General features: G+C 38.7%; 1 protein-coding gene across 1 annotated transcript in view; it reads right to left on the reverse strand.

Annotated features, from left to right (window-relative positions):
* The window catches only part of CCDC112 (coiled-coil domain containing 112), a 44484-nt gene extending 31877 nt beyond the window's left edge, over nt 1-12607 (reverse strand). Inside the window, exons 1-2 of the mRNA XM_037801123.1 lie at nt 12383-12607; nt 1158-1279 (exon numbers count right to left, since the gene is read on the reverse strand). Of these exons, the coding sequence (XP_037657051.1) occupies nt 1158-1279; nt 12383-12499 (239 nt within the window). The 5' untranslated portion in view covers nt 12500-12607. The remainder of the gene's footprint in view (nt 1-1157; nt 1280-12382) is intronic.
* Nucleotides 12608-24317: the final 11710 nt, after the last annotated feature.

Consider the following 24317-nt stretch of genomic DNA (forward strand, 5'->3'; position numbering starts at 1 on the left):
AAAAACACTATTCCTAACGATAGGCTCTTTCTTTCTTGAGTTCTTTGGCAAATCAATACAGCATAAATTCGAAGCAGTGCTTCTTAATGCTTTTTATCATTCCTCATGGCACTGCTGAAAATGTTAAACATTCAACAAATATCATTTAAAGAACAATATATATATATTAAATGTACATATATACATACATACACATATATAAACATTAAAATTCAAATAAATGGAAAATTCTCAATTACTCTGGCCATAATGTACAGGATGGAACTGAGTGGGGAACAGACCAAGGGAGGGAGACTAATTAAAGTCACTGCAAAAAGTAACACAAATCTACAGACTTTTCATTAAAACTACTCACTTACTGAAAAATATTTATTGAGTCATCACCTACAGTTGAAAAATAAAAATGTATCCAATCTGCTATTTAATACATAATATGAGATCGTAAAGAAACAGCTGTTTTGTTTCCCTTGAAATACACTGATTCAAAATGATAAAAATTAATAAAATTTAAAAACTCTACTTACAATTACCTTTATTTAGTCTATTATCGTTTGTCCATTTCACATCCCCATTTTTAAAGAGTAAGTAGAATTTTGTAACAATGTGGAATTGGACAGGGTAGAGTCAAATCAACTTTACATCATCCATTATAAAGTGACTAGTAATGTTAGTGCAGATAATGTTTTTACATTTTATTAAAGGTTGAATTGTGCCTCCCAAAAAGATACATTCAAGCCCTAACCCCCGGTGCTGTTAATGTAACCTTACCTGGAAATAGGGTCTTTGAATGCATGATTAGGTAAGAGGAGGTCAAACAGGATTAGGGTAGGTCCTATTCCATTATTGCTAGCATCCTTATAGGGGAAATTTTTGACACATGGAGACAGACACCAGGGAGAATGCCATGCAAAGATGGAGGAGGCAGGGATTGGAGTCATGCTTCTACAAGCCAGGAACACCAGGGATTGCCAGCAAACAACACAACTAGAGAGGTAAGGAAAGATTCTCCTTCCCAAGTTTAAGATGGAGCATGGTCCTGCCCACAACTTGATTTTGGACTCCTAGCCCCTAGAACTGTGACACGTTAAGTTTCTGTTGTCTTAAGCCAAACAATTTGTGGTTGTTATGGCATTCCTAAGAAATTAAGGCATACTTACTGATTTTTAAATTTTTCTGCTGTCTGTATGAATTCTGCTTTCTTGGTCCGTCTAGCTTTCTGCTTCCAGTTTTGAAGCTGAAAAGTTCGATTTCCACCTGAAGTACTAAAACAGCCATCATTCTGTATAAAGAACAAAAAGAAATTTATCACTAATAATAAAAATAGTCATTCCTACACTTAGGAAATAACATATTCATCTAAACCAAGCTGTCACTCAGAATTACTCTATTTCAAAACTTAAAAACCAAAACTTAATACAACTTATGTTTTGCTTCAGAGTATATGAACTATGAAATCCATTAAGCATTACTGCCAAGTTATTAATTTTTTTAAATTCAATTTTATGGAGATATATCCACATACCATGCAGTCATACAAAGCGTACAATCAGTTCTTCACAGTACCATTATATAGTTGTGCGTTCATCACCAAATTTAATTTTTGAACATTTTCATTACCACACATACAAAAATAATAAGAATAAAAATTAAAGTGAAAAAGAACAATTAATGTAAAAAAGAACACTGGGTGCGTTTTTTTTTGCCCCTGTTTTTCTACTCATCTATCCATACACTGGACAAAGGGGAGTGTGATCCACATGGCTTTCCCAATCACACTGTCACCCCTCATAAGCTACATTGTTATACAATCACCTTCAAGATTCAAGGGTTCTGGGTTATAGTTTGATAGTTTCAGGTATTTGCTGCTAGCTATTCCAATTCCTTAGAACCTAAAAAGGATTGTCTATATTGTGCATAAGAGTGCCCACCAGAATGACCTCTCAGCTTCTTTTGGAATCTCTTAGCCACTGAAACTTATTTCATTTCATTTCACATCCCCCTTTTGGTCAAGAAGATGTTCTCCATCCCACGATGCTGGGTCTAGATTCCTCCCCAGGAGTCATATTCTGCGTTGCCAGGGAGATTCACACCCCTGGATATCAGATCCCACGTAGGGGGGAGGACAGTGATTTCACCTGCCAAGTTGGCTTAGATGGAGAGAGAGGGCCACATCTGAGCAACAAAGAGGCATTCGGGAGGAGACACTTAGGCACAATTATAAGCAGGACTAGCCTCTCCTTTGCAGTAACAGTGTCCCCAAGGGCAAGTTCCGTGATAGAGGGCTCAGCCCATCAAACAGCCAGTCACGAATGTCTGTGAGCACATCAGCAACCACACAGGTGGAGAAGCCCAACACCCCCGCACTCTCCATCAGCTCCTCAGAAGGGCTCTGTGTATTTTTTCATTGTTTTTTTAAATTAACTGTTAACTATATCAAAAAATTAAAATTAAAAAAACATACAATAAAAAAACATTTCAAACCAAAACAAGGGAATAAGAAAAAGACAACTAACCTAAAATAGCTACTTTACTTACAACATGCTCCTTCTCTACCCCAAGAAAATAACCTAATTACCAACATTTTCTGTGAACTTGTTCCTACCATAGCCATTCCTGGGCATTCCTAGAATGTTAAATTTACCCACAATAGCTTATCTGTTCTTATTAGGTTATCGTTCCTCATTCACTAATTGCTCTGTATCACTGGGTCACCTACATTCTACATTATAAACCATTTATTTTACATTTTTCAATGCTCACATTAGTGGTAGCATATAATATTTCTCTTTCTGTGCCTGGCTTATTTCGCTCAGCATTATGTCTTCAAGGTTCATCCACGTTGTCATGTTTCATGACATCATTCCTTCTTCCTGCGGCCAATGTTCATAGCAGCAATATTCACAATTTCCAATAGATGGAAACAACTCAAGTGTCCGTCAACAGATGAGTGGATAAATAAAATGTGGTATATACACACGATGGAATGCTATGCGGCAGTAAGAAGGAACGATGCCAAGTTATTTTATTAAATTGTTAGTTGGTAAAGTGGCTAGTCAAATACAAATTAGCAGATTTTGAAGAAATAATCAAGAACACTAACTTTAAATTCTTTATGGAGAAAATCATCTACCAATAGTACAAATAAACCAATTAACTAAACTGATATATACAATGCTGAACTTATCTATTATTATTTCTTTGAAGTCAAGTCTAGCTTTCATTGACCTTTCTGCATGTTTCTAGGGTACTTCTCCTAGATTGAAAAGTGCTTGGGGAATGCAATTTAATTTAAATAACATCAGGGGAAATATAATCACCCAGTAAACTCACTAACCTGATCTTAAATCATGTAATATATTTTAAAGTACATTTACAATATGGAATCCCCATGCAACTGGGTCAACCATTTTGTCAACGGGGAGAAAAGGTTTAGGCAGAGAGAAAAATGGTAAGTGATAAATGTGGAATGTTTTTCAGAGAGCTAAAATGTCAATAATGGAGTTCTTGGGAGATAATTCGGTGACCAATCTTATTTATTTTTAAAAAAATACATTTGTGGAAGAAGGAATATTGATCTTAAAATGTTATATTATTGAGTATGAAATGTTAAGTGTCCAGGGACTATTTACAAAAGAAGATGTCATTCTTTTCCTTAGCCATTTAACAAATGTATTGAAAATTTATGAGTTACAGGTGTTATTCTGGACACTTGGGAAACAGTGATGACCCACACTAACATGGAGAAAAGCAGATTAAAAAAAGAAAAAGTAAACAAAAAATCACCAACTATGATAAATGCTACTAAGGAAATAAATAGCACTGAAATGTAGATAACGGGACAAGGGGTTCTTCTGTCAGAGAGAATGGCCACAGAAGGTCTCTCTGACACAACATGATTCATCATGTTGCAGCGTGTATGCATACTACATTCCTACACTGAATTACATATCCCAACAACAGATGTGTTCTTAAATTTGAAGATGTACTATCAGTTAAGGTGTAGACTCATTTGTGAATAGGATCTTTTAAGATCCTATTTAAGTGTGGCCAACAGAATCAGTGTGCGCAGTAATGCATATTCCTGGAGTCTTTCATACACAGAAGAAATTCAAATTTTGGTCAGAAAGGGGCCAGAAGCTGGAAGCCAGAAACCAGAAGTAAGCAGAAATCAGAAGAGCAGACACAATGAGAGAGACTGCCATGTGATGGAAGATTAGAGACACAAACCAAGAAACCCAATGGTTGCAGCAAATCAGCACTAGAACACCACACTTCAGGGAGAAAGCAAGGCCTTGATTTGGGACTCCTAGTCTCCAAAACCATGAGCCATTAAATTCTTGTGTTTAAGCCAAACCATTTTGTGGTATTTGTCATATTTTAGCCTGACAAACTAAGACAATTCCTTTTCATGGTTGAATAATATTCCGTTATATGGAGATAACCACAATTTGTTTATCCATTCTTCAGTTGATGGGCATTTGGGTTATTTCCACTGTTTAGCTCTTAGGAATAATGAACTCTTGGGTATATATGTAGGACTAGAATTACTGAGACATATGGTAACTCTATGTTTAGTTTTTTGAGGAATTGCCAAACTGTTTTCCACAGTGGCTGCACCATTCTACATTCTCACCAGCAATCGTGAGGGTTCCAATGTCTCCACATCCTCACCAATACTTATTATTGTCCATATTTTTAATTATAGTCATCATAGTGGATGTGAAGTGGTATCTAATTTTGATTTGGATTTCTTTAATGGCTAATGATGTAAAGCATATTTTCAAGTGCTTATTGGACATTTTTTTTGAAAGAATGTCAACTCAAATCCTTTCCCATTTTTAAACTGGGTTGTCTTTTTATTGTTGAGTTGTGAGAGTTCTGGATATATTCTGGATATAAGCCCTTTGTCAGAAATATAATTTGCAAATATTTTCTCCCATTCTCTGAGTTGTCTTTTCACTTTCTTGATAGTGTCTTTCGAAGCATGAATATTTCTAATTTTGATAGAGTCCAATTTGTCTATTTTCTTTGGTTACATGTGCTTTAGTCACAAGTAAGAAGTCACTGCCTAATCCAAGGTCATGAAGATTTATATTTTCTTCTAAGAGCTTTATAGTTTACCTCTTACATTTAGATCTTTGGTCCATTTTCAATTAGATCTATGATCCATTTTGAATTAATTTTTGAATACAGTGTGAAGTGGGGGTTCAACAACACTATTTTGGCTGTGGGTATCCAGTTAGCCCAAGATCATTTATTGAAAACACTTTTCTTTCCCTCATTGAATTGTCTTAGTACCCTTGTCAAAAATCAACTGTCTATGTAAAGGTTTATCTCTGGAATTTCAATTCTATTCTATAGATTTGTATGTCTATCCTTGCATGTGGTACCATGTTGTTTGATTACTATAGCTTTGTTAGTAAATTCTGAATTCAGAAAGTATAAGTCATCCAATTTTGTTCATTGTCCTTTGCTTTTCTATATGAGTTTAAGGATCAGCTTGTCTATTTCTGCAAAAAAAGGCAGAAGGGATTTCAACTGGGATTATATTGAATCTGTAGGTCAATTTGGGGAATAGTGCCATCTTAACAATATTATTTTTCCAATCCTTTTATTAAATTTATTTCTATGTGTTTAATTCTTTTTGATACTATTGAAAATGGAATTGATTTCTTAATTTCAATTAAAATTGTTCATTGCTAGTGTATAGAAAATCTGTTTATTTTTGTATATTCTTCTATATCCTGCAATCTTGCTGAACATATTATCTCTAATGTATGTTTGTGGGGTCCTTAGGATTTTCTATATATTTAAGTTCATGCCACTTGTGAATAGTTTTACTTCTTCCTTTCCAATCTGGATGCCCTTTCTCCCTTTCTTTCTCCCTCCCTCTCTCCCTCCTGCTCTCCTTCTTTTTTTCCTCTCTCTCTCTCTCTCTGTTTCCCTCCCTCCCTTCCTTTTTTGTCTAATTGTTCTGGCTAGGGCTTATATTGAATGGAAGTATTGAACGAAGACATTCTTGGCTTGTTTCTGATCTTAGGAAGAAAGCTTTCAATCTTTCATCATTAAGTACAATGTCAGCAGTGAGCTTCTCATAGATGCCTTTATCAGGCTGAGGAAGTTCCCTGCTATTCCTAGTTAACTGTTTTTATCATGAAAGAATATTGGATTTTGTCAGTTGCTTTATCTGTGCCAAATGAGATGATCATGTGGTTTTTGTCATTTATTCTATTTAAATGGTTATTATATTGACTGATTTTCACATGCTGAACCAACCTTGCATGTCTGGGCTAAATCCCAACTGATCATGTGTATAATCCTTTTTATATACTGTTGGATGTGGTTTGATAGAATTTTGCTTTCTCATTCATAAGTAATATTCACCTGTAGTTTTCATTTCTTGTGTTTTTATCTGATTTTGGTATTAGGGTAATACTGGCCTCACAGAATGAGTTGAGAAGTGTACCCTCCTCCTCTATATTCTGAAAAAAGTTCATCAGAAACAAAAAATACATTTATATTGACTTTTATATTTACTTATGTATTTACTTTTACCAGTGCTTTTTAATCATGGATTTGAGTTACTGCCTAGTGTCCTTTTATTTCAGCTTGAAAGGCTCTATTAATTTTTGTAGGGCAGGTCTGCTAGCAATGAATTCTCTCCATTTTTGTTTACATGGGAATGTAATTTCTCCTTCATTTTTTGAAGGACAGTATTGCTGGATATAGAATTCTTGGTTGACAGTCTTTCAAGTACTCTGAATATGTCATTCCATTGCCTTCTGCCTTCATGTTTTCTGAATAGTAATCAGCTGTTAATTTTGTTGAGGGTCTCTTAAATGTGATGAGTCTGTTCTCTCTTGGTGCTTCCAAGAGTTTCTCTTTGTCTTTGGCTTTTGCCTGTTTGATTACAATGTACCTAGGTATGGATCTCTTGAGTTATTCCTACTTGGAATTTGTTGAGCTCTAACAGTGTGTAGACTATTTCGCACCAAATTTGGGGATTTGGGGCCATTATTTCTTCAAATATTCTTTCTGTCCCTTTCTCTTTCTCTTTTCCTCCTGGATTCTCATTCTGCATATGTTAGTATGCTTGATGATCTCCCATAAGTCTGTGAGGATCTACTCATTTTTCTTCATTCTTTTTTCTTTCTGTACCTCAATATGATACTCTCAACTGACCCATCTTCAAGTTTGCTGTTCTTTGTTCTGCCAGCTCAAATCTGCTGTTGAAAATCTCTACTGAATTTTTCATTTGAGTTAATGTACTTTTTAAAAAAATAATTTCTATCTCTTTATAGAAACTCTCAATTTGGTGAGACATCATTCTCATACTTTCCTTTAGTTCTTAAAACATTTTTAAAATAGCTGATTTAAACACGTTTTCTAATATATCCAAGGTCTATTCTTCCTCAGGGACAGTTTCTACTGACTACTTTTTTGTTCCTGGGTATGTATCATACTTTACTGTTTCTTTGCATGTCTTGTAATTTTTAATTAAAAACTGGATATTTTAAATAATATAATTTGGTAGTTCTGGAAATAAAATTCTCTCCCCTCCCCAAAGTTCTTTGTTGCTACTGTTTGTTGTTACTGTTTGTTTGTTTAGTCATTTTCTTGTACTAATTCTGTAACTTTCGTATTCTATACGTGTGGCCACTGAAGTCTCTGCTTGGTTAGCTTTGTAGTCAGCTAATGGTCAGTCAGAGATTTCCTTAAATGCCTTGAACCAACAAGTCTCCTAGCCTTTGCTGAGGGACTCTGTATGAACATTGGACCATATCTTCAACACTCTGGTGAGCAGCTTACAATTCTGCCTTAGCCTTCATTTCCTGTTTGTGCAGAGCCTAAAGGTCAGAAGGGGTGACAGCTTAGTGCCTTCTTGGGTCTTTTCGTGGTGTATGTTTCCTTTTGCTTCTATAACAAACTTACACAACTTAGTTTACTTTAAACTTAGTGGCTTAAACAACACATATTTATTCTCATAATTCTAGATGTAAAAAGACTACAATCAAGGGGCTTCAGAGGAGAATACAACTCCATGCCTTTTTTCAGTTTCTACAGGGTACCTGTTTTTCTTGGCTCATGGCCCCTTCATATCACCCAACTTCTTGCTTCTATCATCATATCTTACTACTGACTTTGATCCTCCTGCCTCCCTCTTAAACGGACACTTGTGATTACAATAGCACACCTGGATAATCCAGCATAATCTTTCTATCTCAAGATCCTGTACTTAATCACATCTGCAAAGTCCACCTTTACCATCAAGGCAACTTATTAGCGGTTCCAGGGATTAGGCCATGGACATTTATTTGGTGGTGATGGTGGGGAATATCTTTAGAGGAATATTCGTAGAGGAATATTTCTAGAGAAATATTTTTAGAGTAATCATTTAAGTTAGAGAAGAAATGTGGTTATTACTAAGGGATACTTCAGGTAGCCAAAGGTCATAATATTCAAGCCATCAGAGGGAGGGCCACTAGAAACAAAACAAAATACATAGCCCTATCCTTATAAGAAACTAGTACATATAGTAGTGTGATGCTGTTAGAGGTATTTTAAGAAATTCATAATACAACAACAAAAATGACCAAGAGAATGGTGGGCTGGGATCAAGAAGGAAATGGCATTTGAGAGCAGAGTAAAGAGATTAGTAGTCTTCAGTCTTGAAAGATAATGGCTGAGGGAGTCATGAGTAAAAAGAATAGGGTACAGTATTACTTTTCATAATGGGTGGGAAATTTATGGAATTCCACACCCCCAGGAGTTTGTAGAAACTGAGAATATAAAATAGTCCTAAAAATTCAGAGATAAGTACTCCAAAATAGTTTAAGAGAAACTTGGATATTTTAGTGGATACTTCTAATATAATGAGGTTTGTCAAAAGCTGTGCTAAGTTAAGAACTGAGCTGAGCTGCCTGGTGTCAAAGCAGTTGATAAAGACAATAATTTAAAAATAAAGTAACAGTCAAGTCTTTAATCACTCTGTTCTAGTTTGCTAATGCTGCAGAATGCAAAACACCAGAGATGGATAGGCTTTTATAAAATGGGGGTTTATTTCACTACACAGTTACAGTCTTAAGGCCACAAAGCGTCCAAGGTAACACCTCAGCAATCAGGTACCTTCACCGGAGAATGGCCAATGGCGTCCGGAAAACCTCTGTTAGCTGGGAAGGCAGCTGGCGTCTGCTCCAAAGCTCCGGCCTCAAAACGGCTTTCTCCCAGGGCGTTCCTCTCTAGCAAGCTTGCTCCTCTTCAAAACATCACTCCCAGCTGCACTCCGTGAGTTTCCTCTCTCTGAGTCAGCTCATTTATATAGCTCCACTGATCAAGGCCCACCCCCGAATGGGCGGGGCCACACCTCCATAGGAACATCTCATCAGAATCATCTCCCACAACTGGGTGGGGCACATTGCAAGCAAATCCAACCAGCACCAAAAACTTTTGCCCCACAAAACTACAAAGATAATGGCATTTGGGGGACACAATACATTCAACCTGGTACACACTCCCTGCAATAGTATAAGCAAAAGGCTAAACCAGAGAAAATGCTGGCTTCCTCACTGTTACATTTTCCTCCAAGGAATGGTACCAGATGGATCAGCACAGATGTAAGGATCATCTCACTGCCACCGGAGCCCTGAACAAAAGCTGTTTTATGGACCCAGGCAACAGGGTAGAGAGTGGCTAAGAGTAGAAAAGTACTGAGTTCTGAGTCAGAATGGAGAAAAACGTCTTCAATCCACCTCCAGACCCCCCAAAGAGGTCTAGGCACAGGCACCTGTGCTGGAAATACAAGATAAACGTAAGAGTATTGTCTGCCAGGGTTAACTAAGTTCTCGACTGCAACCCTCTGTTGTTGCATTGGCTGTGCACCAAGTCTGACTTGGGGAGGGTAGGTTTCCCACATGAGGCCTGCCAGTAAAGCCTCTGTAATTGCCAATGGAGGGCCCTGAAAGGTCACACATGGGTTTTTGGCCAGAAGCCAGACACCTCAAGTTGTCATCAGAAGAATCTCTTCTCAAAAAAAAGAAAAAAACAAAAAACAAACAAACAAAAAATTCTTTGATTTTATTGTCAGAGTTTGCAGGACTATTCATTTATTTAACCATATGACAAATATTCAAGTTCAGTGTTAGACTGTAAGAATTTATATGTATATGTGTTTGTGTGTGGTGTGTTGGGCATAGTACAAAGATGAATGACATATAATTAAACTCCTAAATAATCGCAGACTATGGTACAGAAATTATTCTATTTCTCCTCTTAAAGCCTTAATACAATTGAGGAACTCTCCCCATTTACTGCTATGAGTCTCAACTATTAGGCTCTGCCTTCTCTAAAGAGGTAAGAGGGAATAAAGAAGGTTTCTCAACCTCAGCACTACTGACATTTGAGCCAGATAATTCTCTGTTGTGGACGACTGTCTTCTGCATTGTCTTGCAGCATCCCTGACTTCAACCCACTACATGCCAGTACTACTTACACACCACTCACTCCACTTGTGATAACCAAAAATGTCTCCAGACAATGCTTCCCTGTCCTCTGGGAAGCAAAAGTCACTCCAGTTGAGAATTACTGATATAATGTTTGGAAAACTACACAGGTGGTCTTGATCCAACCCCTGGGAAGGCAAGCACCATCTCTAAGAATCACCACAGTGGAGTCATAAATATTTGCACCAATAAAAATATCAGGCAACTTGTAAGAAATGTAAACCAGAAGGCAAAACATGGCTATAAGAATTTAGAGAACAGATCACTTTTAATTAGGATAAGCCAGAAAGGTTTCATGGAGGAATCCAGGAGGATGGCTAAACCACTGGAGTCTTAAAATTTTAAAAATATTTTTAATATTTGAAAGATATTTTATATTCTATACATTTCTATATATTTTAATTTTTTCCTGAGCTACTTGGGATAGAGTAAGAATAATAAAGGGAAATAAAGAGAATGTGTGATAAAATTTGCCTGAGGTAGAATTTCCTGGGCTATACACATGGAAGCTGTCCCTGGCTCACAACAGCCTTCCTTCAGGTTTAGACTAATTCACAAATATTTACTGAAGGCCTACTATGTTCTAAGAACTAAACAGGTAAAGTTCTTGGCACTGGGAATACAATAGTGAATAAAACGTCCAACAATTTCTGCCCTCATAAAGCATACATTCTCATGGCAGAAGACAATAAAAAATAATGGTAAGTAAAATATTTAACATATCATCTGGTAATAAGTGTCATAAAAAAAAAATGAAACCAGAAAAGGGAACAAAGTATTCTGGGTGGAGGGATTCAATTTAGGAGTTTGTGGAAAGTCTGACTGAGCTGATAGTATTTGAACAAAGAGATGTGAAGGTGTCGATGGAGCAAGATATGGGACCAGGGGGGGAAGAGCATTCCAAGCAAAGGGAACAGCAACTGCAAAGCTCCTGAAGAAAGTGCCTGGCATGTCTGAGGGGCATGTCAGGGAGGTGAGGGGGTCAGCTCTGAGGCCCTGAAGGCCATGGGCACCTTGGCTTTTACTTTCAATTAGACAAGAATCCCTTGGAGGATTCTGGGCAGAAGAGTGTCATTATTTTATAGAATCACCCTGGCTGTTGAAAACAGACTCGACAGAAGCAAGGGTGGAAGGACAGAAACCAATTAAGAAATTATTTCAGCCAGAGGAGAAATGAAGTTTTGAGATTCTGGATTTATTCCGATGGCAGAACACACAGGAACTGCCTATGCTTTAGGTGTACGCTGTGAGAAAATGAAGTGAGTCAAGGTCTTCCCTGGAGGAAAGGGATTCAACAGTTCTTCCTGAAGGTCCCTCTGGACCTGCCAGTGAAGAAAGGGGTCGGTCCTGAGCTAATCTTCAGAAACACCTCTGCCTCGGACCATCGCATATTTCATTTCTCGCTGGTTCCCTGCACCTGCTACAACAATAGCGCAGCCACCAATAAATGGGCACCGGGTCTCTCTCCAATCAAGCACTGAGCCAAGGGCTTTCCAAACATCTCTAATTTCATGACTCGGGAAGGTGTATGTTATTTGTTCCAATTTTAAAAGAAGAAATTGAGTCGCCGAGAGGATAACTTTACCGAGGTCTTCCTCGGCTCCCAAACCTCTTTCCACCACATGGAGGTGTCCCTTTAAAAGCTGTTAAACGCTCAAGCCAACAAAGCACAACGCCAACAAAGCACAACGGCCGGCGCGTGCAAGGCCCCAGGCAGAGGAAGGGGAACACCGCGCCTCCCGCTTCCCCCGCCGCGCTGGAGAGGGCTCCAGGGGCCACCTGTTCTGGGAGGGGTGGGGGCCCTCGTCCCGCCTCTCGGTCCCGCAGCCCACTCGGGCCCACGCCCGCCACCAGGGCTGCCCTCGGCCCTTTTCTCGATTTACCTGTTGCGGCGCCGGCGCTCTCCTCACGCCGGTCCTGGTGGCCGCCCCTGCCCCCGCCACAGCCCCGGCTACAGCAGTGGCCGCCGCCGCCACCACGACTGTCGTCAGGGCGGCCATCTTTCCTCGGCGATCCGCTCGGACCGCACCAGCCACGAGGGTCTGGGGGTTCCAGCCGCGGACAATCCCGGCCTTAGACTGTTCCCGGTGCAGCAGGGCTTGTCTGGGATACGGGGCGGGGCGGGGCGGGGCGGGGCAGGGCCGAGATGCGGGACGGGGCGGGGCGGGGCGGGGCGGGGCGGGGCGGGCCCGGATTTAGGGGCGGGCGAGGAGGGCCGTGGGCGTTTGCGTTTTCCGTGCAAGTTTTTACTGTGATTTTTCTGCAAAATCCGCTTGCCCGCCAAGAACATTCACTGTCTTGCAGTGTTTTCTTTAAATTTTAGTCGTGTCATAGCCAGTATTTTTTTTTTAATATGGTAGAACTTCTTTCTAGGTTCCTACTAAGAGCTGGTGAAACAGAGTCTAAATGAAAAAGAATTATTGATATGCTTGAACAGTAAACTACATTTCACATTTTCAAAGAAAAAAGATAAAGAACATGTCTCACACTACCAGATACCAGATGCAGGAATGCCACAGATACCACTCCCAGGACCTAGTGAATGAGAAGAGAGACTCGAAAACTACTGTGTTGAAGGGTGGATAAAAACCATGGATGACTCCTCCTGGGCAAGTCCTGGACGACCTGGAGCACTTGAGGTGGTTTCTGGATGCAGCCTTTTCCCCCTTTGAGAGAATCGATTCATTCATTCAATATTGAGCTGCTATGCTATGTCAGGCACTGTTCTAGGCCTTGGGAATTCATTGTGCCATTAGACACACACACACACACACACACACACACACACACACACACACACACACACGGTTCCTTCTGTCATAACTTCTAGTAGGGAATTGAAACAAACAGGCTATTTACTGAACATTTACTTTATGCCAGCTCTGTTGTAAGTGCTTTATGCACACATTCCCATTTAATCTTTACAATAACCTTATGAGATAGGTACTATTATCATCTCTATTTCACAGATAAGATGAAGAAACACAGATCACACAGGTAGGGGCTGGGATACAAACCTATTTGGCCTGACTTCAGAGACCATCTTGGTGGAGATGTTGAACAGGTAGCTGGATAAATACTTCTGGAATCCAGGAGAGATGCTGGAGCTAAAGATTTGAATTTGGCCTTCATCCTCATATAGAAGGCATTTAAAATAAAACTGAATAAGGTCACCCTGGAAAAGTGTAAATTGAAATTTGAGCATTGAGTCCTGGGATCCTCCAACATGGGTGAAGACAAGAAGAGGAGGAGGAGACTGAAAACAGTAGTAAGTGGGAAAAGAGGAAAAGCAGAAGTCTATAGAAGAGTGTTTCAAGAAGGAGAGAATGATCCTGTGTGGTCCACTGCTCAGAAGTTGAGTGAAATGAGAACAGAGAAATGGTGGTTGGATTTGGCAGTAGGGATGCCATTGAGCAGTGTCAGTGGGTGGTAACAACAAAAGCCTGGTGGGGTGGGTTGCAGAGAATGGAGATGAGGAGGTAGCAATAGTGTCTTTAGACAACTCCTTTGATGAAGTTTGCAGTGCTGGTGATCAGAGAAATGAGGTGGTAGCTGGAGGAAGATGAAAGATCTAAAGAGGATCTTTGTTTTTGTTGTCATGTTGTATTGTGTTGTGTTGTGTTTCAAGGTGGGAACTAGAAGAGGGTGTTTTTTACACTATTGGGAATGATCCAATGGAGAGGGATAGTTTGATGCTGCAAAAAAGGGAGGGAATCAAAGCCTTCATGAAGGCAAGACAGGGAGAAGTCCAGGGCACAAGTGGAAGTTTCAGCCTTTGACAGGGACACAGACTCTTTCTGACCAGAAGAGGGAAAGCCGAGACTGTAGGACAGACAGAGTACAGCACAAGACATTTGGTTGGTAGATTCAGAGGGAGATGATGTTCCTCCCCAGCACCCCACCAGAGAAGTAGGAGGAATTAGGTAGTTTGGAGGTATTAAGAAGGTAAAACCCCTGTAATTTATGTGCTTCTCTCTTGCCTGAAAGGATGCCTGTTGATACAGCACTATCTGAGCTCCTGTAACTGTTAGTCCAGAATAATCTAGCATCCCAAAAGGAAAATGAGTCAATCAACAATTTGAATTGAGTGGTCTCTGTAAGGTAGAACACTGGACCAGACACTATAAGTGATTATGGGTGGAGGATGCCGCAGAGACCCCGGGAGGATGGAGGAAGCCCAACTCTGCAAGTAAATTCATCATCCTCCCCCCGACATGGGACAGGACCCCGAAGATGAATGAGCCTTCCTGGCAACGTGGGACATGGAGCCCAGGAATGAACCTGACCCTGGCATCGAGGGATTGAGACTGCCTTTTTGACCAAAGTGGGAAAAGAAAGGCAACAAAACAAGGTTTTAGTGGCTAAGAGAATTCAAATAGAGTCAGAGGCTGTCCTGGAGGTTTCTCCTATGCAGGCTTCACCTAGATATACCAAATGGCCACAATATGATAAGCCCAAGTCAACAGTAGTCCTAAAACCTTAAAGAATACCCAGTTCCTATCTGAGCCTCTATAATAGTTTCACTCACTAAGTTTACTCTTCAGAAACTTAAATCCTCCAGACAGCTCCTGTGCCAGCTAAGTCCCAAAACCCAGAGGCAACACCCTCTTCAAGAACATCAACCAGATGTGCCCCCTGTGCTCATAAAGTTGACACCCCTTTTCAACATGAACAGGTTAGTGTGGTCAGTGCCTAGACATCCCTGAAGATCAGGAAAGTGATTAAACAGGAGGAAGGGAGAGCAACAGACAAGATGGAATTTAACAAAAGGATGATGAATACTGAATTTTTATATAATTTTCTTTTTCTTAATTGCTAGGGTATTAGAATAGCTAGAAGGAAAGAATTGAAATGGTGGAACTGTAACACATAGCATCCTTTGAAATTTGCTAACTACTTGTTAAATTTCACTTGGAAAGTTATCATTTTTATGTATATATGCTATATTCTACAATAAAGCATATGATGTAAAAAAAAAAAGTGATTATGGGTAAAATAAACAAGATGCCTGCTATGTTTAACAGTTTTTTTTTTTTTTTTTTTAATGCTCTATGAGGATGGAACATCCCCCAAAAGGGTTAAGAATCTCATAAACAGAAAACCAAGTCAGGCCTTTACTTCATGCAGATTAGGTAACTGCCTGTGTCATCTAGGACCTCTCAGTGGTCAGAGCTATGAAACATTTTTATTGTATAGTTTCTTTTTTTTTTTTTTTACAGTTTGTACCAATTCTAATGAATCACAGGTTTATCGGGTTTTTCTTTCCTTAACTTCTTTTCTTTTACACTAAAAATCTTGGGTCTTAAAATATCAATGTATTTGCTTATTGCTTTATCTCACAATAATCATGTAGTTTCAAATTACAATACTAATATTACCACTAACAGTAAACCTTCTGAGCAAAATTTTCAACTGTCTTGCAATTTTTGTGTTTTTTTTGGTCCTCAGTGCAGGGTATACAGTCAGAGTATTGTGTTCAAAAGTTTTCTAAAATCAGACTTTTCTCTGCCTAGTTGTAGAATCAATTTAATATATATATTTCATGTTTGTATTCAGTTTCAGTGTTTCCTCTTTTCTTCTTCTTGATTTAATTTTTAAAAAACATGTAAAACATTTGTAATATATGTAAAATACAAACTATATGACAGGGTATGTTTAGAGAAGTCTTGCTACCAAGCATAGTCTCAGAACATATCACAGAAACCTTGCTTTTTTTTTATAGATGCGTAATACTCCATTGTTTAGATGTAACAAAATTTATTCTACCAGTCATCTATTGATAGATGTTTGGGTGATTTCCAATCTTTTGCTGTTGCAAGAAATGTACAAAAGTATTTCATATTTGGGGAAGTGTATCTTCAGTAGAATTGCTGGGTCAAAGGATATATGCAAATATAACCTTGGGAGTTACCTGTAATCACCTCCCAAATAATCTATACCCAAGACCATGTCTCATGGTCTTATTTCAGGAAAATGCAAACTATGACAGTCTTCTTCCTTCTTCCTGACTGGAATGTTAAGTTTAAGAATTGAAAAGAAAAAGATAATAAACTCCATTTGCAGATAATATGATAGTATAAATGGAAATCTTAACAGAATCAATCTAAAAATAATACAAAAAACAGATTAAAGTATTTATACAATTTAACCAATAAAAATAAATTGTCTTCATATATTAAAACAATGACAAGCCAGAAGATATGAAGGAAGGATAAATCTCACTTATGGATTCAATAAAAAAAGATTTTTAAAACTTAGAAATAAGCTTAAAAAAGAAAATGTTTACTTTTGAAAGACGCAAAATATACTTGAACAAATGTAAAGGCATACCTTGTTCACCGATAGGACAACTCCACATTCTATATATATTAAGTCTCCCCAAGTTAATAAATAAATTTGATGTGATTCCAGAAAAATATCAAATTTCTTTCCCCAAAGTAGGCTATTGATTCTGAAGTTCTAATGAAAAAATGAACAAGCAGAGAAAGTTAGGAAAATCCTGGAAAAGAACCATAAGAGGAACTAACCCTACAAGATAGTAAAACATTTTATAAAGCACCCATAATTTAAAAGTGTCTATCTGACTCGGGCAAGATGGTGGCATAGAGAGGCGTGGAAGCTAAGTAGTCCCCCTGGAACAACTACAAAAAACCAGAAACAACTAGTAAATAATCCAGAATAACTGCGGGGGGACAAATGAGACCATCCATTCATCATACACCAACCTAAATTGGGAGGAATGCCCGAGAACACAGCATAAAATCTGTAAGTAAAACCTGCGGAACCAGGTCGGGAGACCCCCTCCCCCATAGCCCGAGCTGCAAAGCCTCGTGGTGCCACAGAGAAGCTCTCTCCCAACAAGCGAATATAGCTCAGCTGAGCTCCAACTGGGGTTTTAAGTAGCGAGTGTGAACTGCTCACTACAGGTACGCAGCCCCAAAAAACACACAGAGGCTTTGGGTGACGACTGACCTGGGAGAGCCGGAGGGTCGCCTTGGACTCAGTCTGAAGGGGACTATCTGTTTCTTCTTTGGCTCAGTGGAGAAAGCCCCAGACATTTTCAGTTTCCAGGGCTGTGACTCGGGGAAGGGTGGAGACAGCACAAGCAGAGAGCGAGACCATTGAAATGCTAATGACCTCCACCTGGGGGGTCTGTCTTCTCTAGGAGGAAAGGGGTGGGGCCCTTTCCATTCAGAACCAGACCCCAGAGCCTGGGGGAACATGGCCATACCTCCTCACACCAGTCAAGAATTATAGGCTAACAGGTGTCACCTGCTGGGTAGAAAAGCACAGTGACCCGAGGCATCAAAGGGTGGAGCAATTTTCTAAGACACATCCTCAGGGAAACCAGATACTGAATATTTCTTCCCTCTGGGACCTGAGCCTGTTCTGGTCTGGGAAAACCTGATTTGGATAACCAAGGAAACCATGCCTAGACAACAGAAAATTACAACCTACACTAAGAAAAACAAAGTTATGGCCCAGTCAAAGGAACAAACGTACACTTCAACTGAGATACAGGAATTTAAACAACTAATGCTAAATCAATTCAAAAAGTTTAGAGAAGATATTGCAAAAGAGATAGAGGCTGTAAAGGAAGCACTGGACATGTATACGGCAGAAATCAAAAGTTCAAAAAACCTACTAGTAGAATTTATAGAAATGACAGGCACAACACAAGAGATGGAAGACACAATGGAAACATACAACAGCAGATCTCAAGAGGCAGAAGAAAACACTCAGGAACTGGAGAACAAAACACCTGAAAGCCTACACGCAAAGGAGCAGATGGAGAAAAGAATGAAAAAAATATGAGCAACGTCTCCGGGAACTCAAGGATGAAACAAAGTACAATAATGTACGTATCATTGGTGTCCCAGAAAGAGAAGAGAAGGGAAAAGGGGCAAAAGCAATAATAGAGGAAATAATTAATGAAAATTTCCCATCTCTTATGAAAGACATAAAATTACAGATCCAAGAAGCGCAGCGTACTCCAAACAGAAGAGATATGAATAGGCCTACGCCAAGACACTTAATAATCAGATTATCAAATGTCAAAGACAAAGAGAATCCTGAAAGCAGCAAGAGAAAAGCAATCCGTTACATACAAAGGCAGCTTAATAAGACTATGTGTGGATCTCTCAGCAGAAACCATGGAGGCAAGAAGGAAGTGGTGTGATATATTTAAGATACTGAAAGAGAAAAACCACCAACCAAGAATCCTGTATCCAGCAAAGCTGTCCTTCAAATATGAGGGAGGGCTCAAAATATTTTCTGACAAACAGACAATGAGAGACTATGTGAACAAGACACCTGCCCTACAGGAAATACTAAAGGGAGCACTACAGGGTGATAGAAGACAGGAGTGTGTGGTTTGGAACACAGTTTTGGGAGATGGTAGCACAACAATGTAAGTACACTGAACAAAGGTAACTATGAATACGGTTGAGAGAGGAAGGTGGGGAGCATGTGAGACACCACAAGAAAGGAGGAAAGATAACGACTGGGACTGTGTAACTTGGTGAAATCTAGAGTATTCAACAATTGTGATAAAATGTACAAATATGTTCTTTTACGAGGGAGAGCAAGCAAATGTCAACCTTGCAAGGTGTTAAAAATGGGGAGGCATTGGGGGAGGGATGCAATCAGCATAAACTAGAGACTGTAACTAATAGAATCATTGTATTATGCTTCCTTTAATGTAACAAAGGTGATATACCAAGGTGAATGCAGATAAGAGGGGGGGATAGGGGAGGCATGTTAGACACTTGACATTGGTGGTATTGTCTGATTCTTTATTCTACTTTGATTTAAGGTTATTTTTCCTTTTGCTGCTTCCTAGCTGTCATTTTTTTGTTTCCTCTTTCTTTTGCCTCTCTACCCTCTTTGACTCTCCCTCCTGCCTTGTGGAAGAAATGTAGATGCTCTTGCTTAGTATGAGCAGAATGTTCAATTAGGATGAACTTAAATGTTTGGAAATGAACAGGGGTGTTGGTAGCAAGATGTGAGAATAACTAACAATGCCGAATGGTGTGTGAATGAGGTGGAAAGGGGAAGCTCAGAGTCATATATGTCTCCAGAAGGGAAGTTGGAGGTCAAAAGATGGAAATGTATAAAACTGAATCCTATGGTGGGCAATGTCCATGATCAACTGTACAAATACTAGAAATCACTTCATGAACCAGAACGAATGTATGACAATACAATTAGAAGTTAATAATAGAGGGGCATATAGGGAAGAACTATATACCTATTACAAACTATATACTACAGTTAGTAGTAGTTCAACATTTTTTCATAAACAGTAACAAGCGTACTATATCAGTACTAGGAGTCAACAATTGATGGGGGTTGTTTAGGGATAGGGGAGATTTAGAGTTTCCTTTTCTTTTTTTCTTTTTTCATCTTTCACTTTATTTCTTATCTGGAGTAATGAAAAGTTTCTAAAAATTGAATGAAAATTAAGTGTGATGGATGCACAGCTGTATGAGGGTACCCAGGGGCAAGTGATTGTACACTTTGGATCTTTGGATAATTGTATGGTATCTGAACAATCTCAATAAAAATGAAAAAAAAAAAGTGTCTATCCAGGAATACATGACTAGGCAAACAGAATAATGAATAGAATAGAAAATTCAGAAATAGAACAAATATATGTAAAAAAGTTACGTGACACCTAAAATCACCAGTAAAAAGATACTGTTTTTAATAAATGGTGTTGGAATAATTAGAAAGCCATTAGGGGAAAAGTCCAATTGGATCCATACTTCACATGGTATACCAGAAAGAACTCCAAATAATTCAGATATCTAAATGTAAAAAGTGAAACCACACAAGAAAACAAGAATTCATTTCTTTATACCTGGGAATGATAAAAGCGTTTCTAACAATGATTACAAATCCTGAAGCATCAAAGAGAATATTAAAAGACTGACAAATTTAACTACATAAAAATAAATAGAACTTTTCCAGGGTAGATAAAAGGTAAAAGTCACAATACAAATTAAAATCCTGGGAGAAAATATTTAGCAATTTATATCACAAAGATAGTAATCTTCTAATTGATAAAGAGCTCTTAAAATTTGGAAAGAAAAAGACCAAATACCAATGGGCAAAAGATGTGAACAGACAGTTCAAAGAAAAACAAAGATGTCATTAAACATATAAAAATCTACTCAGCTTCACTCATAATGAAAGAAAGGCATAAAATTACTATGAGATACTATTTCTCACATATTCAGATTGGCAAAAATCCAAAAACTTGAACAGAACACTATGATGGCAAGTAATAATGTAACAGGAACTCTCAGGCATTGCTAGTGGGAGTGCAAAATGGTTTGACTCCAATGGAGGCCAATAGAAAATAGAGGATAACTAAATGTATTTGAGTGGATGTTATTTATTCTTTTGCTGGTAGTCTTAGATTTACATCCTTCATATCAACCTTGGGGAAATGAAAACTCAATAATGAGGTTTCTAGTTTAACGACTATGCCACTTAGTCTCAAAAGAGCACTTTTTTCTGAGAATTCCAAACCATTTGATAGACATGAACCTGCCATTCAAAATTTAATATCAGATTGGTCTCTGGAACAATGCATATCTCTGAGACACCTGAAACTCAGAGCTAGAGCTCAGCAGTTATGAATGTCAGTATTAGTGCATACAGCCACTGTCAAAAAAAAAAAAAAAAGCTGAAAAAGAGCCCAGACTTCAATTAGTGATATGAATGAAGCAGGTCTTGTTAAGACCAGGGCAAGTCAGGCCAAAGGGTAAAGGTTGAAACTGATTGTGTTTTAAAACTTCAACTTTCATATGAGACCAAGGGAATAGATATCTATTTGGTACAGGATCTAAATTTTCTAAACAGTACAACTCTACAGTCGATTTGTTCAAACACCACAATTGCATGGAACTTTGAATAGGAAGTGAGATACGGTAGGTTAGTATAGGCTGGAGTGAAATAGTGACACATCCTAGAGTAATTTGGGCAGATAATAAAAAATATATTTACAGCCTCCCCCTCCCCAGCCCCAAGGATCTGGGGGAAGGTGCGGATGTGTTGGACATCCTCACCTGGACTGGTGTTGATGTTGTCACAAACTTTGGGACTGGTGGTTTGATGTGCTGAGCCCTCGAGCATGGGACTTGCCCTTATGAAGCTCATTACCACAAAGGAGAGTCTAAACTTGTATGTAATGGTGCCTAAGAGTCTCCCCCTGAGTACCTCTTTGTTGCTCAGATGTGGCCCTCTCTCTCTCTAACTGAGCCATTTCGACAGGTGAACTCGCTGCCCTCCCCCCTACGTGGGACCCGACTCCCAGGGGTGTAAATCTCCCTGGCAATGCAGAGTATGACTCCCGGGGATGAATGTGGACCCGGCATCATGGGACTGAGAGTATCTTCTTGACCAAAAGGGGGATGCAAAATGAGACGAAATAGTTTCAGTGGCTGAGAGATTCCAAATGGAGTCGAGAGGTCACTCTGGTGGACATTCTTATGCACTATATAGATAACACCTCTTAGGCTTTAATGTATTGGAATAGCTAGAAGTAAATACCTGAAACTACCAAACTCCAACCCAGCAGTCTGGACTCCTGAAGACAATTATATAATAATGTAGATTACAAGGGGTGACAGTGTGATTGTGAAGACCTTGTGGATCACACCCCCTTTATCTAGTATATGGATGAGTGGAGGAATGGCGATAAAAACTAAAGGACAAATGGGGTGGGATGGGGGGATGATTTGGGTGTTTTTTATTTCACTTTTATTTTTTATTCTTGTTCTGGTTCTTTCTGATGTAAGGAAAATGTTCAGAGATAGATTGTGGTGATGAACGCATAACTATGTTATCATACTGTGGACAGTGGATTGTATATCATGGATGATTGTATGGTGTGTGAATGTAGTTCAATAAAACTGAATTTAATAAAAAAAATTAATATCAGAAAAAAGTTGGAGTCTTTTTTAAAAGTTATATAGAAAATTAAGTTCATATATCACATATATACCTTTAGATTCACAGGAAATTTCTCAGAAACTTCTAGCTCATAGGTACAAAATAACTTTTCAATTAATTATGTACTCTTACTTGAGAATTTTAATTCAAAACCAGATCCCTACACATAAATGCAGAAGTTAAGAAATTGTAAATCAGGAAAATGATAAATGAAACATCACCGAATGCCTGGGACTTCTGTAATGTTTGAAAATTTGTTATAATATATTCACTTGAGCAGTTGTACTGGCTACCCCTTGGCTTCTTTTTATGTGGAAAAATAATTGGCCATTTAAAAAACCACCGATTTTGGATTTTGGTTACACATAGGCTGAGATAATACTAAATGATACCACTGATTTTAATTAAGTTGTGCCTTTAAATATAACAAAAAGTAAATGTCTAGTGATTGTGGTAATTTGGAGCACAGAAACATCTTATGGCTCACTCACATTTGAAGGAAAATCAACCAGCATTAGGGCTTTTACCAAGGAAAGTCTGCAGATACCAAACAAGTTTGCCTAGCACAAGGAAATACAAGAAAGTGGATGTCCCAGCCTGATTTGGGCATGGAAGTAGGCAGCACTGAGAGACAGCTTAGGGGGGTGTTAGAGAACAGTCTGAGAGAGTACTTAATAGAAACCTTGGTGGAATCAAAAGAGGAAAAAAAATGAAAGGAAAGGTTTTGGTTTTGTATAAATATGTAAATCCAAGTGTGTGCTTGACCTGGCTATGGTCAGTGTAAATGAAAGACAGTAATAACTGGTTCTTGTTCGTTTGCTTTCTCTCCCTAACAGAATTTCTGCAAGGCCTGGTTCTTAGTTTGGAAAGTAGGGGTGTTCATCTCTTTAGCAAAGTTTGAGACTCTAGCGATCAGGGACTAAATATAATTGCTCTTCTTGTCCTTGAAGTCTGTCAAGGAATGGGGAGACTACCTGGAGAAAGGCATAAAGAGGGAGATTTTCAAGAAGATAGACTAAATGATATATTTTATAAGGTAGACTTAATTGACAGCCATTGAAGTTTGTTGAAAACAGGGATTATGCCTTCTTTTTTAATAGTCATGAAACAGTCACAAAATCAACATATATTAATTAAAATAATATTTTCATCAATTATAACAAAGGCACTACACAAATGCAATATGTTAATAATAGGAAAAACTGTGTGGGGTATATGGGAAGTCTGTACTTTTCATTTTTTTAGTAAGTGTAAGTATATTTGTTATTTAGACTTGAACTTACTTGGTAATGGGGGGGAGTGGGGTGGACAATAAAACCAAAAAACCACCACATGGCACTGCTCTATGTCACAGCAGCTTAGTGAAGAAGTACAGGATTTGTACTTAGGAGATGCATGCTCAAATCCTCAATTCAACAGCTCAGTAACCAGATGACTCTCAGCAAGTTATCTGACCTCTCTAAATCTCAGCATTCTCATCTGTACAATAAAGCTGGTAATGCCAGCAATCTTGTCTGGAGCAGCTAGCATTTCTGGACCATTGCCAATGTACCTGGCACTCTGCCAAGCACTCTTCATGCAGTATTTCATTTAAGGAATTTCCACATTGATCCTACAAAAGGATCCATTTTAGAAAGAGAACACCAAGGCTGAAGGAGGTGAAGTAATTTGCCTAACACCAGTCGGTTAATTAGGAACACAGCAAGAATTTAAAGCCAGGTCTTTGGATTCCAAAATCGATGCTCTTTCCACCATGACATTCTGACTTGGTGCCAGATGGAAATTTCTGGCTTTGCTGTGCCATGAAGAATGTGCCTAGCACAGCCCCAGACACAGGAAGTGCTCAGTACACAGAAG

This window comes from Choloepus didactylus, chromosome 13 (genome assembly GCF_015220235.1).
Source record: "Choloepus didactylus isolate mChoDid1 chromosome 13, mChoDid1.pri, whole genome shotgun sequence".
Classification (NCBI taxonomy): Eukaryota; Metazoa; Chordata; class Mammalia; order Pilosa; family Megalonychidae; genus Choloepus; species Choloepus didactylus.